Source organism: Salmo salar, chromosome 12 (genome assembly GCF_965601325.2).
Source record: "Salmo salar chromosome 12, fSalSal1, whole genome shotgun sequence".
In the NCBI taxonomy this organism is placed as follows: Eukaryota; Metazoa; Chordata; class Actinopteri; order Salmoniformes; family Salmonidae; genus Salmo; species Salmo salar.
Genome location: NC_138302.1, coordinates 48,350,836 through 48,369,033, shown reverse-complemented (window position 1 = coordinate 48,369,033; position 18,198 = coordinate 48,350,836). Strand labels below are relative to the sequence as shown.

The window sequence follows — 18,198 nt, the reverse complement described above, 5'->3', positions numbered from 1 at the left end:
TAAGATTTCTTGCTGCTTTTTGGTAATTAAACAAATGAAATGTATACCCCATGTTTTTTTTAAGAATATGTGTTATTGATCACTTATAGACAGTAAGGGCTGTTTACATATGCATCTGTCACACAGATTGCACTTTTAGGCTTTGCAGTGTTCGCAGACATAGGTGTCTCTCCTTGTTTACAAAAACATGTTTACCTGTCGCAAATCCAAAACTCTGCTTTGTGGCTGTGAGGTGGGGGACGATGTTTCCACTCTGTGGTTGTGTCCCCAGACATCATCTGGGAGTGCCCCAAGGAGGCACAATGTTTGAAAAAGCTCTCCTGAGAAGAGAGGGCTATGAAGCAAACCTTGCAGTAGATCGCCGCCTGCGGGTTAGGGGCGGGCACTACGTCTTGAGCCGACTGTTGCCTCTGCTGTTCCCTTTCATGGGAGAGCTGCAGGAGTTCCTGGCGACTCCACTCCCCACGTGCCTCTGCTCGCCAGACAGCCAATTCCACCTCGCTGTGCAATAACTGGCACTGGCTGGGCCCGTGCCAACAGGGCATACCTTGCATGAAATAGTTGCAGTACTGGAAAGGGAAGACTGGAGGCAGAGGCCTGATCTGATTGTAGACTTCCTTCCCCAGACTTTCTGCCAGGTGATGAACCAAGACTGGGCTCCAGACATGGGCTGTATCCGCTGAGCAAGTGTTGTTCCACCGTTTACCTGTAATTTTTGTCGGAGTGCCACAGAAGCAGTCTTGACAGAGCTCTTGAAATTCCCCTGAAAACTCAGTGAGAATTTTTTCGGCTGGGTTTTGCTGTTGGACAGCGATTCTCTCTGACTCAGTTATCAGTCTAATTAACATGCTGTGATCTATCTTCTGGTGCTTTAAAAAGTTCCACATGGCAGCCTCCTCAAGGCTCCTTGCGAAGGTGCAGCGTTTCTTGTGCTTTGAACACCCAAACCCCTCCACAAAGAACCAACACACATTATACTGGCTGGGGTTTGTAAATTTAGGGCGGCAGGAAACAGGCCTCCATTTGCTAGTACCTTTGCCTTTAGCCAATATAAGTTCTCTGCTGCATTGGTGGTCAACTGCTTTAAGGCTGTATGTGATTTCGTTCTCTTTGACAGAGCATGCAGAACACACAACTTTAAGGTTATATGCCACTAAGAGCTCAGCCAGTTTGGACCTATTTGTCCCCTTGGCTGGCATTGTTGAATCTTCATAGAATGATGCATAAAATGTGGCCTTCTTTGACTTGAGTCTAGAGGAGATGAAAATACCATTGTTAAAAATGTAAACAATGTAAATAAAAATGTAAATATGTGCTGCACATGTACGTTCACCATTATAGCAAACACTGGACTGGAGCAAGATGGTTTTAGGATTCAAAACATAACACATTGATGTCATGAATTAAAGAAAATAGGGTAACAATTTACATTGACTATACAGTGCATTCGGAAAGTATTCAGACCCCTTGACTTCTTCCACATTTTGCTACATTACAGCCTTATTCTACAATGGATTACATTTTTTTCACTTATTAATCTACACCAATACCCCATAATGACAAAGCAAAACAGTTTTTTTTCATTTTTGCCAAATTTAAATTCTGACCCTTTACTCAGTACTCTGTTGAAGCACCTTTGGCAACGATTACAGCCTCAAGTCTTCTTGGGTATGACACTACAAGCTTGGCACACCTGCAAGTGGGTTGGATTTGGTTCAGGTTGGAAGGGGACTGTCACGACACAGCTATTTTCAGGTCTTTCCAGAGATGTTAAGTCGGGTTCAAGTCCGGGCTCTGGCTGGGCCACTAAAGGACATTCAGAGACTTGTCCCAAAGCCACTCCTGCATTGTCTTGGCTGTGTGCTTAGGGTCGTTGTCATCTTGGAAGGTGAACCTTCACCCCAGTCTGAGGTCCTGAGTGCTCTGGAGCAGGTTTTCATCCAGGATCTCTCTGTACTTTGCTCCGTTCATCTTTCTCTCGATCCTGACTAGTCTTCCAGTCCCTTCCGGTGAAAAACATCCCTACAGCATGATGCTGTCACCACCATGCTTCACCATAGGGATGGTGCCAGGTTTCCTCCAGATGTGACGCTTGGCAGTCAGGCAAAAGAGTTCAATCTTGGTTTCATCAGACCAGAGAATCTTGTTTCTCATCGTCTGGGAGTCCTTTAGGTGCCTTTTGGCAAACTCCAAGCAGGCTTTCGTGCCTTTTACTGAGGAGTGGCTTCCGTCTGGCCACTCTATCATAAAGGCCTGATAGGTGGGGTGCTGCAGAGATGGTTGTCCTTCTGGAAGGTTCTCCCATCTAAAACTTGTTTTCGCTTTGTCATTATTGGGTATAGATTGATGAGGGAAAAAAGTAATTTAATACATTTTAGAATTAGGCTGTAATGTAACAAAATGTGGAAAAGGGAAGGGGTTTGAATACCTTCCAAACGCACTGCATATCCCATAACACATTCATTACACATTTTAATGAATTACACATTATACAAATGTGGTGTGGGCTATATTGGCATATTCACTAGGGGCTCTGCTCAATCTATAAAATGGAAGGGTTCCAGATTCTGTAATAGAAATGCAAAAGTAATGTTAGATTGAGCCGACATATGCAGTGTTTACCGTGAATGCAGTCTCCTCTAAAGTTGGAACATTGCCTTGAAATTTCAATCATGGTGTATAGCTGAACTTCCGCGATATGGATTGAATAGAGCCCTAACACTGGTACGGCAGAAGCACACTTTTGAGAACAGCCATAATGGTGACCGAGGTAAAATTAGTTTTATACTGGATATTCAGGGGATATTAGGTTTTCTCTCGTCAATAGTTATTGAACCAAGCCAAGCAAGCCATGACTATGAAGATGGTATATTTTGACTAAGGGGTGGTTGGAGAAAAATGCTATGCTTTTTTGTTGTTTAAATTGATTTTTTTGTTTTGGGGGGCTTTCAATTTTCAATAGCTCTTACACAAAGTGTATCATGTCTATGGAAATTATATATTCTGAATCAGGGAAGAGTAGAGAAAAATCCATGACTTCTTTTGTTGTTAACATTTCAATTAAAAGAATGCTCTTCCAACTTTAAATCTTCAATAGCTCTTACACAAAGTGTGCCATGACAATCCCAAAATCAGTTACAGTTAATTAGGGTTAGGCTTCCCACTAGCGGGACAACTTCGGGTGAAACTGGAGGGCGCGCAATTCAAATAAATAATCATAAAAATTATGGATATTAAACATTTAGGTACATACAAGTGGCTTATATTGCTTGAAAGCTTAAATGATTGTTAATCTAACTGCACTGTCCAATTGACAGTAGCTATTACAGCGAAAGCATGCCATGTGATTGTTTGAGAACGGCGCCCCACATCAAAATATTTTTCTACCGGCACAGGTTTCATAATTTCACAAATAGCGATTAAATGTTCACTTTCTTTTTGAAAATCTACCTCTGATATGTCATCCAAAGGGTCCCAGCTATAACATGTAGTGTCATTTTTTTAGATAACATCCTTCTTTATATCCCAAACACTGGAAAGAGGAACTCTGCCTAGAAGGCCAGCATCTCGGAGTCGCCTCTTCACTGTTGACGTTGAGACTGGTGTTTTAATGATGCTGCCAGTTGAGGAGTCCATATTATGGCAAGAACAGCTCAAATAACCAAAGAGAAATGACAGTCCATCATTACTTTAAAACACAAAGGTCAGTCAATCCGGAAAATTTCAAGAACTTCGAAAGATTCTTCAAGTGCAGTCGCAAAAACCATCAAGTGCAATGATGAAACTGGCTCTCATGAGGACCGCCATAGGAATGGCAGACCCAGAGTAACCTCTGCTGCAGAGGATAAGTTCATTAGAGTTACCAGCCTCAGAAATTGCAGCCCAAATAAATGCTTCACAGAGTTTAAGAAACAGACACATCTCAACATCAACTGTTCAGAGGAGACTGTGTGAATCAGGCCTTCATGGTCGAATTGCTGCAAAGAAACCCTTACACATTTGGAGAGATTTTGGACCATTCCTCTATGCAGATCCTTTCAAGATCCTTCACATTCTTGGGTTTGTGCTTATCAACTGCCCTCTTCAACTCAGCCCACAGGTTTTTGATTGGATTGAGGTCCGGCGACTGAGATAGTCATGGCCGAACATTGATTTTGTTGTCACAGAACCATTTCTGTGTGGATTTTGAGGTATGTTTTGGGTCATTGTCTTGTTGGAAAGTCCACATACAGCCAAGTCCCAGCCTTCTGGCAGAGGCAACCAGATTGTCAGCCAAAATTGCCTGGTACTTGGTGGAATTCATTATGCCATCAATCTTAACCAGTGCCTCTGGACCTATGGAATTAAAACAGCCCCAAAACATCACTGACCCACCACCATATTTCACCGTGAGTATGAGGTGCCTCTCCTTGTATGCATATCTGTTTTGGCGCCAAGCATGCCGATGCTGTATCTGACCAAAATGTTCAATTTTGGTCTCATCTGACCAGAGCACATTTGTCCAATCATAATTTAAATGACATTTGGCAAACTCCAAACGCATGCTTCTTCTGGCAACCCTTCCAAAGAGCCATCTGTCCCTTTTGAACTGCCAGTTCTTTTCTTTTCTTCATGGTGTTGGATGACAAAGGGATATTGCATGCCTGTTACCTCATTTTTATACTCTAGTGAAAAGGTAAGTGATGTAATGGCTCAATATAGTTCCTTAATACTTAGATAAACTTAAATAAGTGGAATTTAATTCCTGGTTTAATGTTGGTTGATGTTATTTACAATAATATTTAAGGGTGCCATTAACTGTGAAACTTTGATTTGGAGGACATAGATTTTTAATTAAATCAATAAATGATTTTGTTGGGTTCCACTGAAACATTAATAAAGTACAGTATTTTTCACATGTTGTTATTTTGAGTTTATCTCTATAATTATATTGTTTATATTTTTTTAAGTATTGTTTGTGCATTGCCAGTCAGGGGTGCCAGTAATTTTGGAGCCCACTGTATATAAAGCAAGAGACAGCCACAGGAGAGGAGCGGTTCTTTGGTTTATGGTTAATCCATATGGTACTCTTTGATCGTGTGACGAAATACTATTGAACAAAAAGAAGTTGATGCTGGATAGTAAACAATGCCTTTGTGCAAACAACCTTCCAGAAGTAATCAAGGCATTCTCATGTAGTGGAACATTTCAAAAACCTTATTGTTTTAGGGCTTATACATGGCAATAATAAAAAACCCACCGACGTGTTATGGCTACAACAGCCTTCATCAGGATCATCTACTTATTAGATGGTGTGGATTACTCTCCATCCACCCCCAATTCAGAATATACCATCTTCATAGTTATGGCATTCTTGGTCATAGTTATGGCATGCTTGGTTCAATAGTTATTGATAAGAGAAACCCGAATATCCACTGAACATCCAATATCAAACAAATTTTACTTCCCGAATATCTAGTACAAAAAACATTTTACCTCGGTATATTGGTGACACTATACCTTCATTGTAATGATGCATCTATTAAGATACCTAAAAAGCTATTGCATAGCATTATATGAATGCACAATGCTATGGATATATTTCATTAACCTTTAATAATGCATTTTGGAACTGTTAGAACACATTCATGAAATGCTTATAGATATGTAATGAATGTGTTTTGGATATATAATCAAAGTAAATTGTTACCAAAAAAAGACAGTGTTAAATAGTTAAATTACTTTCCCATCACATGTCACTCTAAGTCCCAACAACAGACCAATAATGTGCTTTTGTAACAGTCATTTCTGAAGTTACTGTTATGTAAATTAAGATCAAAACGTTTTCTTTGCCTGTTTAATCTACTTACTTGGCTGACTTTTCACCAGGAAACAATTAGTCAATTTGTTGTCATTACAAAAAATGCACCATCAAGTAATTCCTGGTTTGAGCTAGGAGGAAGTAGCAGGCGCCTCTGACACTTCCCATTCACAGTTTTATTATATCAACACATTCATGTGTAGGCTACACATTGTAAATTAACTCATTTTGAAAATCTGAACTTACCACAGTAGTTTCAGGAGGAGTTTTTAACAGGCGGTACACCACAGACATTACCCATTCAATTAAAAGTCCAGTTTTTTCTTCAGTTGTATCTCATTGTGGATATTTGAGACAATAATCCCTCCCATCGCTGGAGGATCGTTTTATTTGCTGTTGAGTTAAGTTTTGTTTCTGTCATTCTGGGCGTCGGCATCATGGAGTTACTCCAGTCTATAAGCAGTGGTTCTCAACTGGTTTTACCTTGGGGACCCAAATTGAACCAGGTTGTATCAGTCGTGACCCAATATTCGAATCCCAATTCTTTTTTTTGTCAAAATACAATCTAATGCTATATTGATAATACATGTAGCAATTATATGGCAAGGGAACAAAATTCCCACCGTTTTCATTCTTGATGAAGAATGTTAATAAGCTCACTGGTCTGGGACAACAAAATCAACCAAATCTGCTAAATAGTGCTGCTAATACAGTAGCTCTATATTAAACATACTGTGATTTAAGAAAAATAGCTCAGATTAAATTACAAAAAAATGTATGTTCATTTTTATTTCTTCACACGTTCTACCAGGTTTGGCCCCCCTAAAATAAAATCTATAAAATGTATATTTTTTTTAAACTCAGAAACCCATGACCCATTCAAAACATCCCAGGACCCAAATTTGGTCGCAACCCACCAGTTGAGAATTGCTGGTCTAAAGCCTCGATGATATCACATTTAACATACTTTTTTGAGATTGTCCGCTTTGTGTTCTTGGGCGTGAACCTATTCAAGTAAGTAAATAAATACATTTAAAAAAAACGTTTAAAATACAATGTATTATTAGCTAGCTACAGCAGGCCACTGTGTGTAGGTTAATGAGCTGCTAGCTAGCTAGCCAAATGTACATACTATAGCTAAGTGAATAATCATCAGCTAGCTGGAACACTGAAATCAAAGAACGGTACAGACCACAATACGCAGGTATCCTAACCATAATAAAACAAACGAGGCATATCCGAAGGGCATGCTTAGATGAACAGAAGCAGAAATTGGCTAATGCATTAGAAAAGAGTCAAATGTGAAACCAGGAATTAGAGGGAGTGCTTGAGGATAGACAAAAGCAAATAAAACAACTCATGGTTGCGCTTCAACAGTATTAAAGTACCTGTGGAGGAGTATATGCCACTCCTCCACCATTCGCCCCAGGCTCACATCATTATATCCCTCTCTTAAAGAGAAAAAAGAGCGATATGGGTTGCAAAAGGCAGAGAGAGGAATGCTGCTGTGTCTGAGGGCAGTACATGCAATAGAAATGGTTTTGCATTACACTGCTTCGATAACAGTGGGTCAAAAAGTACAGTAGATCTGTATGTTCCACACGCTGTAGCAACCATAGTTAACAGCACGAAAGGACAACATGTTACTAGTGCGAGATGACAAAATGGGAGTTAACATTAAAAATGGGGAAAGTTTGAATCCTGCATCGTTAATGCCGTTGCCTGGGGAGGGAGAATCGCATGTATGTAACCCAGATCAAATTACTCCAAAGCTGCTGCCTGTTTAACAAGAGACAGAATTGGAAACTGTCAAGTATTGTACACAGATTGCTCTAGTTACATGACCACAAAAGGGAAGAGGGTGACGGGATATTCTGTGTGTGACGACGGGGGAGTAGTGAAGGCTGGCTTGCTGCCAGCCTCCGTGTCAGCCCAGGGGGCAGAGTTATATGCTTTAGCAGAGGCTTGTAGGTTGTCAGAAGGGGAGAGTGTGACCATATACACAGACTCTTGTTTTGCATTTGGGGTGATACATTGTGGCCACAACAGGGCATGTTAACGGTGACAGGAACACCAATCAAAATGGACAAGAAGTAGAAGCATTATTAGAAGCGTGTCTATTACCCAGTAAATTAGCAGTAGTGAAATGTGAAGTTCATACGAGTCGTACAGATAAAAGAAACAGAGTACAGAAGAGTAAAGGCTGTTATAGCAGATAAGGAGGGACCAACTCCATATTAATGCCCATAATTTTGGAATGAGTGTCACACTCGCAGCGTGTATAGTGCTCATCTTCATTTATTTTAAGAGAACACTTAAACTGTCAGGTGCGTCGTAAAAGGTGGACCAAAACACAGTGGGTATATGAATACTCATCTTTTATTAGATGAAAAAACACTATTACAAAAACAATGATGAAAACAGTCCTGTAAGGCTAACAGCTATACACGGAACAACTACCCACAAAACCCATGGAAAAAACACCCCTACTAAATAGGACTTTCAATTAGAGGCAGCGAGGAACAGCTGCCTCCAATTGAAGGTCAACCCAATAAACTAAACATAGAAATAGAAGACCTAGAAAGAACATAGAAATATACTAACATAGAACATTAACCAAAACCCCCGAAACACATAAAACAAACACCCCCTGCCATGCCCTGACCAAACTACAATAACAAATAACCCCCTTTACTGGTCAGGACGTGACAGTACACCCCCCCCCCAAAGACGCAGACCCTGTATGCACCTTAAACAAAAGAAACTAAAAAGAATTTGCCCCAAATAAAGGGAGGGAAGGGAGGGTGGCCACCGTCACCGACGGTTCTTGTGCAACACCCCCCCTTCCCAATCCTCCCCCCTACGGAGGTGGCTCAGGAGCGGGACGCAGATCCCGCTCCACCATTGGCTCACCCCACTTTGGTGGCGCCTCTAGAGCGAGGTCCTTCGCCGCCGACCCCGGACTGGGGACCCTCGCAACGGGCCGACTCTGGCGGCGCCGGACTGGCGGGTCGACTCTGGCGGCGCCGGACTGGTGGGCCGACTCTGGCGGCGCCGGACTGTACTGGCGCACTAAAGGCCTAGTGCGTGGGGCTGGCTTTGGAGGCGCCAGACTAGTGACATGCACCTCAGGGCTATTGCGAGGAGCAGGAACAGGATGTACTTGACTGGGCAGGCGCACTAGAGGCCTGATGCGTGGGGCTGGCTTTGGAGGCGCCAGACTAGTGACACGCACCTCAAGGCTAGTGCGAGGAGCAGGAACAGGACGTACTGGACTGGGCAAGCGCACTAAAGGCCTGGTGCGTGGGGCTGGCTTTGGAGGCGCCAGACTAGGGACGCGCACCACAGGGCTAGTGCGAGGAGCAGGAACAGGACGTACTGGACTGGGCAAGCGCACTAAATGCCTGGTGCGTGGGGCTGGCTTTGGAGGCGCCAGACTGGTGACACGCACCTCAAGGCTAGTGCGAATAGCAGGAACAGGGTAAACTGGACCCTGGAGATGCACTGGAGGTCTGGAGCATACGGCCTGCACAACCCTTCTTGGCTGAGTGCTCACCATAGCTTGGCCATACTGAGGAGCTTTCACCAATTGCACCGGCCTTTGAACGCGTCTGGGCAATACAGTGCGCATTTCCGCATAACTCGGTGCTTTCTCGATCTGTCGCTCCCCGTAATAAGCACGAGGAGTTGGTTCAGGCCTATTGCCTGACTTGCTCCAACTCCCCGTGTGCCCCCCCCAACAAATGTTTTGGGGCTGCCTCTCAGGCTTCCTTGCCAGCCGTGTTCCCACATAACATTCCCGGTTTTCTCCAGCCTTCTTCCATGGTCCCTCTCCAGCCAAAATTGTCCATGACTCCAGATACCTCTGCTGCTCCTTCCTCCGCTGCTTGGTCCGTTGTTGGTGGGTAGTTCTGTCAGGTGCATCGTAAAAGGTGGACCAAAACGCAGCGGGTATGTGAATACTCATCTTCTTTTATTAGATGAATAAACAAAACAAAACACTATTACAAAAACAACGACGAAAACAGTCCTGTAAGGCTAACAGCTATACACGGAACATCTACCCACAAAACCCATGGAAAAAACACCCCTACTAAATAGGACCTTCAATTAGAGGCAACGAGGAACAGCTGCCTCCAATTGAAGAACAACCCAATAAACTAAACATAGAAATAGAAGACCTAGAAAGAACATAGAAATATACTAACATAGAACATTAACCAAAAACCCCGAAACACATAAAACAAACACCCCCTGCCATGCCCTGACCAAACTACAATAACAAATAACCCCCTTTACTGGTCAGGACGTGACAGTACACCCCCCCCCCCCCCCCCAAAGGCGCAGACCCTGTATGCACCTTAAACAAAAGAAACTAAAAAGAATTTGCCCCAAATAAAGGGAGGGAAGGGAGGGTGGCCACCGTCACCGACGGTTCTTGTGCAACACCCCCCCTTCCCAATCCTCCCCCCTACGGAGGTGGCTCAGGAGCGGGACGCAGATCCCGCTCCACCACTGGCTCACCCCACTTTGGTGGCGCCTCTAGAGCGAGGTCCCTCGCCGCCGATCCCGGACTGGGGACCCTCGCAGCGGGCCGACTCTGGCGGCGCCGGACTGGCGGGTTGACTCTGGCGGCACGGGCTGGTGGGCCGACTCTGGCGGCGCCGGACTGTACTGGCGCACTTAAGGCCTAGTGCGTGGGGCTGGCTTTGGAGGCGCCAGACTAGTGACATGCACCTCAGGGCTAGTGCAAGGAGCAGGAACAGGATGTACTGGACTGGGCAGGCGCACTAGAGGCCTGATGCGTGGGGCTGGCTTTGGAGGCGCTAGACTAGTGACACGCACCTCAAGGCTAGTGCGAGGAGCAGGAACAGGACGTACTGGACTGGGCAAGCGCACTAAAGGCCTGGTGCGTGGGGCTGGCTTTGGAGGCGCCAGACTGGTGAAACGCACCTCAAGGCTAGTGCGAATAGCAGGAACAGGGTAAACTGGACCCTGGAGATGCACTGGAGGTCTGGAGCATACGGCCTGCACAACCCTTCTTGGCTGAGTGCTCACCATAGCTTGGCCATACTGAGGAGCTTTCACCAATTGCACCGGCCTTTGAACGCGTCTGGGCAATACAGTGCGCATTTCCGCATAACTCGGTGCTTTCTCGATCTGTCGCTCCCCGTAATAAGCACGAGGAGTTGGTTCAGGCCTATTGCCTGACTTGCTCCAACTCCCCGTGTGCCCCCCCCAACAAATGTTTTGGGGCTGCCTCTCAGGCTTCCTTGCCAGCCGTGTTCCCACATAACATTCCCGGTTTTCTCCAGCCTTCTTCCATGGTCCCTCTCCAGCCAAAATTGTCCATGACTCCAGATACCTCTGCTGCTCCTTCCTCCGCTGCTTGGTCCGTTGTTGGTGGGTAGTTCTGTCAGGTGCATCGTAAAAGGTGGACCAAAACGCAGCGGGTATGTGAATACTCATCTTCTTTTATTAGATGAATAAACAAAACAAAACACTATTACAAAAACAACGACGAAAACAGTCCTGTAAGGCTAACAGCTATACACGGAACATCTACCCACAAAACCCATGGAAAAAACACCCCTACTAAATAGGACCTTCAATTAGAGGCAACGAGGAACAGCTGCCTCCAATTGAAGGTCAACCCAATAAACTAAACATAGAAATAGAAGACCTAGAAAGAAAATAGAAATATACTAACATAGAACATTAACCAAAAACCCCGAAACACATAAAACAAACACCCCCTGCCACGCCCTGACCAAACTACAATAACAAATAACCCCCTTTACTGGTCAGGACGTGACATAAACAAAATAACCAAAACGACAAAACAGTTCCGTCAGGTACAATCACTAAACGGAAAATAACCACCCACAAAACCCAAAGGAAAACAGGCTGCCTAAGTATGGCTTCCAATCAGAGACAACGAAAGACACCTGCCTCTGATTGGAAACCATACTCGGCCAAACATAAAAATGAAACATAGAACTAGAAAACTAGAACAAAATCCCCTAGAACCAAAAAACCCCAAGACACACAAAACAATGCCATGCCCTGACCATTCTACTATGGCAAATTACCCTTTTCACTGGTCAGGACGTGACAATGAGGTGTTTGACGAACAGGTGTCCACATACTTTTGGTCATGTAGTGTAGATAAGTACTAGTTAGAGCAGGTTGTGGGAGGAAATTATGAAAAGATTCTCCAGTTCTAGTCCCTAGAGAGGAAAACTATAAAGACAGAGAGATAATAGTCAGGGTTGTCTAATTGTAATGTAATGAAGCCTGTTTCTTTGTGATGTCTGTCCTCATACACGGAGAGCTGCAAAAGCCTGTCTGCTGTGAAAGAAAAGTGATGTATTTACCTGATTTGTTTGATATTAATAGTTATCAATTAATACTTAAGGAATAGGAAAACATTTCTGTTCTGCTAATGCTGTGTTTTTACAGTCTCCACTCTAGTTACCTGCAGCTAATCTGGGCGTATGGTCACTAGAGATGGCTTAAGCTGACATATCAGTTAAAGACTGCATTACATAGACAAGATGTGGTGGGTGTAACTGAGGTAGAGATTTATGTTTTACATTTTTTTATTTCACCTTTATTTAACCAGGTAGGCTAGTTGAGAACAAGTTCTCATTTACAACTACGACCTGGCCAAGATAAAGCAAAGCATTGCAACAAAAACAACAACACAGAGTTACACATAAACAAACGCACAGTCAATAACACAATAGAAAAACCTATGTACAGTGTGTGCAAATGTAGAAGAGTAGGGAGGTAAGGCAATAAATAGGCCATAGAGGCGAAATAATTACAATTTAGCATCAACACTGGAGTGATAGATGTGCAAATGATGATGTGCAAGTAGAGATACTGTGGTGCAAAAGAGCAAGAGGATAAATAACAATATGGGGATGAGGTGTGATATTTACAGATTGGCTGTGTACAGGTACAGTGATCAGTAAGCTGCTCTGACAGCTGATGCTTAAAGTTAGAGAGGGAGATATATGACTCCAGCTTCAGCGAGTTTTGCAATTCGTTCCAGTCATTGGCAGCAGAAAACTGGAAGGAAAGGCAGCCAAAGGAAGTGCTGGCTTTGGGGATGACCAGTGAAATATACCTGCTGGAGCATGTGCTATGGGTGGGTGTTGCTATGGTGACCAGTGAGCTGAGATAAGGCGGAGCTTTACCTAGCAAAGACTTATAGATGACCTGGGGCCAGTGGGTTTGGCGATGAATATGTAGTGCGGGCCAGCCAACGAGAGCATACAGGTCGCAGTGGTGGGTAGTATATGTGGCTTTGGTGACAAAACGGATGGCAATGTGATAGACTACATCCAGTTTGCTGAGTAGAGTGTTGGAGGCTATTTTGTAAATGACATCACCGAAGTCAAGGATCGGTAGAATAGTCAGGGTTTGCTTGGGCAAGTTGCTGCAGTGGGTGCTGAGCTGGAAGCCTGGAAGAGTTAAGAACAATCCTTCATTGTCTCTAAATCATCCTGACTTCTGAGAAACTAAGCTAAGGTGGGGTAAACCTGTTATGGCTAGGGGGCAGTATTTTCACGGCTGGATAAAAAACGTATCCGATTTAATCTGGTTACCACTCCTACCCAGTAACTAGAATATGCATATACTTATTACATATGGATAGAAAACACCCTAAAGTTTTTAAAACTGTTTGAATGGTGTCTGTGAGTATAACAGAACTCATTTGGCAGGCAAAAACCTGACAAGGTTTCAGGCAGGAAGTGGCCTGTCTGACAAGGTGTCGTTCTTCTTGTCTCTGTTTATTGAAGAGTGAGGATCTTAGCTGTCCCGTGACACTTCCTACGGCTGCCATAGGGTCTCAGAAGGCGGCAAAAAGCTGAATCGTGGCTTTGCTGGCTCTGGCTGAAAAAAAGTAGCGCGTTTGGGTAGTGGCTGGTTACAGTACTGTGAGACTCAGGCTCGTGCCCGCATCGACCGAAAGCTTTGTTTACTCTCCTCTGTTTAGCTAAAAGGAGATTCCCGGTCGGAATATTATCGTTTTTCTTTACGAGAAAAATGGCATAAAAATGGATTTTAAACAGCGGTTGACATGCTTCGAAGTACGGTAATGGAATATTTAGATTTTTTTTGTCACGAATTGCGCCATGCGCACGACCCTGATTTACCATTTCAGATAGTGTCTGGGACGCACGAACAAAACGCCGCTATTCGGATATAACGATGGATTATTTTGGACCAAACCAACATTTGTTATTGAAGTAGCAGTCCTGGGAGTGCATTCTGACGAAGACAACAAAAGGTAATCAAACTTTTATAATAGTAAACCTGATATTGGTGAGTGCTAAACTTGCCGGGTGTCTAAATTGCTAGCCCGTGATGCCTGGGCTATGTACTTAGAATATTGCAAAATGTGCTTTCACCAAAAAGCTATTTTAAAATCGGACATATCGAGTGCATAGAGGAGTTCTGTATCTATAATTCTTAAAATAATTGTTATGCTTTTTGTGAACGTTTATCGTGAGTAATTTAGTAAATTCTTAGTGAATTCGCCGGAAGTTTGCGGGGGGTATGCTAGTTCTGAACGTCACATGCTAATGTAAAAAGCTGGTTTTTGATATAAATATGAACTTGATTGAACAAAACATGCATGTATTGTATAACATAATGTCCTAGGGTTGTCATCTGATGAAGATCATCAAAGGTTAGTGCTGCATTTAGCTGTCTTCTGGGTTTTTGTGACATTATATGCTAGCTTGAAAAATGGGTGTCTGATTATTTCTGGCTTGGTACTCTGCTGACATAATCTAATGTTTTGCTTTCGTTGTAAAGCCTTTTTGAAATCGGACAGTGTGGTTAGATAAAGGAGAGTCTTATGTTTAAAATGCTGTGAAATAGTTATATGTTTGAAAAATTGAAGTTTTTGTATTTTTGAGGAATTTGTAATTCGCGCCACGCCTATCATTGGATATTGGAGCAGGTGTTCCGCTAGCGGAACGTCTAGATGTAAGAGGTTAAGACAACAACCCCGAGCAGATAATGACCGGATGAACCCAGAGCGTCTTATGATGCCCCCTGGTCTGCATGGGAGGGGTGGAACCAGCCATAACAAAGCATACTTAGTGTCAGCTATATAAAGAACTCTGCATTTCTGTAAAGGTTAGGTTACTTGTCAAGACTGTTGGGTTGACCAGCATCATTATTGCAATAATTAATTGATATTAAATAAAGATGATTGTCTGAAGAAATGACAGTCTCTCTCACTTGATTAGAATATTCCACAAGACTGCAGAAGAAGGCCCCAAGAGACTGCTGGCACATCTTATGCAGTGCATTCGTAAAGTATTCAGACCCCTTGACTTTTCACACATTTTGTTATTTTACAATTTAAAAAACAAATATTTTAATTCTAAAATGAATTTCTTCCCCTCATCCATCTACACACAATACCCCATAATGACAGGGCAAAAACTGGTTTTTAGAAATTATTGCTAAGTTATAAAATAAAACTGAAATATCACATTTACATAAGTATTCAGCCCCTTTACTCAGTACTTTGTTGAAGAACCTTTGGTTGCAATTACAGCCCTGAGTCTTCTTGGGTATGACGCTACAAGCTTGGCCCACCTGTATTTGGTGAGATCCTCTTAAGGTCTGTCAGGTTGGATGGGGAGCGTTGCTGCACAGTTATTTTTAGGTTGTCTTGTTGGATTGTGAACCTTCACCCATTCTGAGGTCCTGAGCACTTTGGAGCAGGTTTGCATCAAGGATCTCTCTGTACTTTGCTCCGTTCATCTTTCCCTCAACCCTGACTAGTCTCCCAGTCCCTGCTCCTGAAAAACCTCCCCCCACATGATGCTGTCACCATCATACTTCACTGTAGGGATGGTGCCAGGTTTCCACCAGAAGTGATGCTTGGTATTCAGGCCAAAGAGTTCAATCTTGGTTTCATCAGATCAGAGAATCTTGTTTCTCATGTTCTGAGAGTCCTTTTGGCAAACTCCAAGTGGGCTGTCATGTGCCTTTTACTGAGGAGTGGCTTCCATCTGGCCACTCTACCAAAAAGGCCTGATTGGTGGAGTGCTGCAGAGATGGTTGTAATTCTGGAAAGTTCTCCCATCTACACAGAGGAACTCTGGAGCTCTGTCAGAGTGACCATCGGGTTCTTGGTCACCTCCCTGACCAAGGCCCTTCTCCCCCGATTGCTCAGTTTGGCTGGGCAGCCAGCTCTAGGAAAAGACATGGTGGTTCCAAACTTCTTTCACTTAAGAATGATGGAGGCCACTGTGTTCTTGGGGACCTTCAATGCTGTATAACTGTTTTGGTACCCTTCCCCAAATCTGTTTCTCTACACAACGCTGTCGCTGAGCTCTACGCACAATCCCTTCAACCCCTTGGCTTGTTTTTTTCTCTGACATGCACTATCAACTTTGGAACCTTTATATAGACAGGTGTGTGCCTTTCCAAATCATGTCCAATCAATAGAATTTACCACAAGTGAACTCCATTCAATATGGAGAAACATCTCAAGGATGATCAATGGAGACAGGATGCACCTGAGCTCAATTTCGAGTCTCGTAGCAAAGGGTCTGAATAGTTAGGTAAATTTGGTATTTCAGTTTTGTTTTTTAATACATTTGCAAAAAGAAATTTGCTCTGTCATCATGGGGTATTGTGTGAGGAAAAAATGTAATGTAATACATTTTAGAATAAGGCTGTAACGTAACAAAATGTGAAGGGCTCTGAATACTTTCCAAATGCACTGTATGCCATGGGTTGTGTGGGTACTCTACAAATGTATTACAACTGTAGCAGGCCAATCCTGCTCCTGGAGGAATGCGGGTGTTCAGGCTTCTGTTCCAGCCCAGCACTAGCACACCTGAATCAACTCATCAAACCAAATGAGTTGATAATAATGTTTTATTGCTAGTCTGGAATAGAAGTCTGCTCACCCAGTATTACATTTTTATTTTATCCTTATTTTACCAGGTAAGTTGACTGAGAACACCTTCTCATTTACAGCAACGACCTGTGGTATAGATACATGGGGGAGGAGGGGGGATGAATGAGACAATTGTAAGCTGGGGATGATTAGGTGACCGGGATGGTATGAGGGCCAGATTGGGAATTTAGCCAGGACACTGGGGTTAACACCCCTACTCTTACAATAAATGCCCTGGAATCTTTAGTGACCACAGAGAGTAGTCACTAAAGACACCCGTTTAACATCCCATCCAAAGACAGCATCCTACACAGGGCAATGTCCCCAATCACTGCCTTAGGGCATTGGGATATTTGTATTTCTTTATTTTTTAGACCAGAGGACAGGGTGACTCCTACTGTCCCTCCAACAACACTTCCAGCAGCATCTGGTCTCCCATCCAGGGACCAACCAGGACCAACCCTGCTTGGATTCAGAAGCAAGCCAGCAGTGGGATGCAGGGTGGTATGCTGCTAGATCAGGGAGTGGAGCAAGGTTGCCCACCTCTGGTATGGACAATTTTTGGTTCACCCAAAATTATGCTTTAGTAATAATAGCCTACTTACTAAGATGCAGGGGCAAAAATCTGATATCAACTTTGGAGAGGACAATTACATAAAATTTTCTCAAGAGCAATTCCTGAGGGGGACACCAAAAGTAGTGCTGTACTTAGCCTACATTGTAATATGGTAAATGTATATTGAGGAACCAAAGAAATAAGGTGTTTGCCGTACTCCTAACTACCGGTACTCAAAACTACACAACTAATCACAACAGCAATACCATTGCCTTTAACAAATCTTAGTTCAGTCACCAGTTTAAGTTGAGAGTGGGGGTATCCATGGCATTTTCCAATTATGTTCCTATTTTACAAGTCAAAAAAATTGAGAACCTTTCATAATGTTGCCAAACAAAGACTCAACAAACTTACCTGAGACTTCCTGTCTCTGCCAGTCTGTCCCTGCATATCTGTCCCCAACTCTGCTGTCTGTGTGCCATCTGTTGCCTGCTCTGCCCAATGACATCATTGTGAAACATTTCCATTAGAATTTCATTTCTTTCTTATGAACATTTTATCAACTAGTCTTTGAGATATTAGGCTACTAGGGTTTTTACTTTGCGTTTTGGTGTACTGAAAAATACTCTGATGTCCGTCTTTTATTTTTCTGCCATTTTTCTACCTGGCTGGCTGGCTGGCTGGCTACACACACACACAGTGTGTAGGTTATTTACTGTAGGAGATGGGCTTCTATCATCTTATCTTTTATCATTCTATTTGAGCTTCGATCTAAAAGGTAGCTAGCAAATGTGAAACATATTAAAATGACAAGAGTTGACAGCTGTATGAGTTCACCATTTACACAACATATGCTGCAACCTTTTGTAATTTTACTAGTTTGTTTCATATTGGCTGGCT

At 43.2% G+C, this 18,198-nt stretch overlaps 1 protein-coding gene across 1 annotated transcript in view; it reads right to left on the bottom strand.

Moving 5' to 3' along the window:
- LOC106565269 (3'-5' exoribonuclease HELZ2) overlaps positions 1 to 6,152 on the bottom strand; it is a 41,583-nt gene extending 35,431 nt beyond the window's left edge. Inside the window, exons 1-2 of the mRNA XM_082959555.1 lie at positions 6,047 to 6,152; positions 196 to 1,251 (exon numbers count right to left, since the gene is read on the bottom strand). Coding sequence (XP_082815681.1) covers positions 196 to 1,199 — 1,004 coding nt within the window. The 5' untranslated portion in view covers positions 1,200 to 1,251; positions 6,047 to 6,152. The remainder of the gene's footprint in view (positions 1 to 195; positions 1,252 to 6,046) is intronic.
- Between the last annotated feature and the right edge of the window lie 12,046 nt (positions 6,153 to 18,198).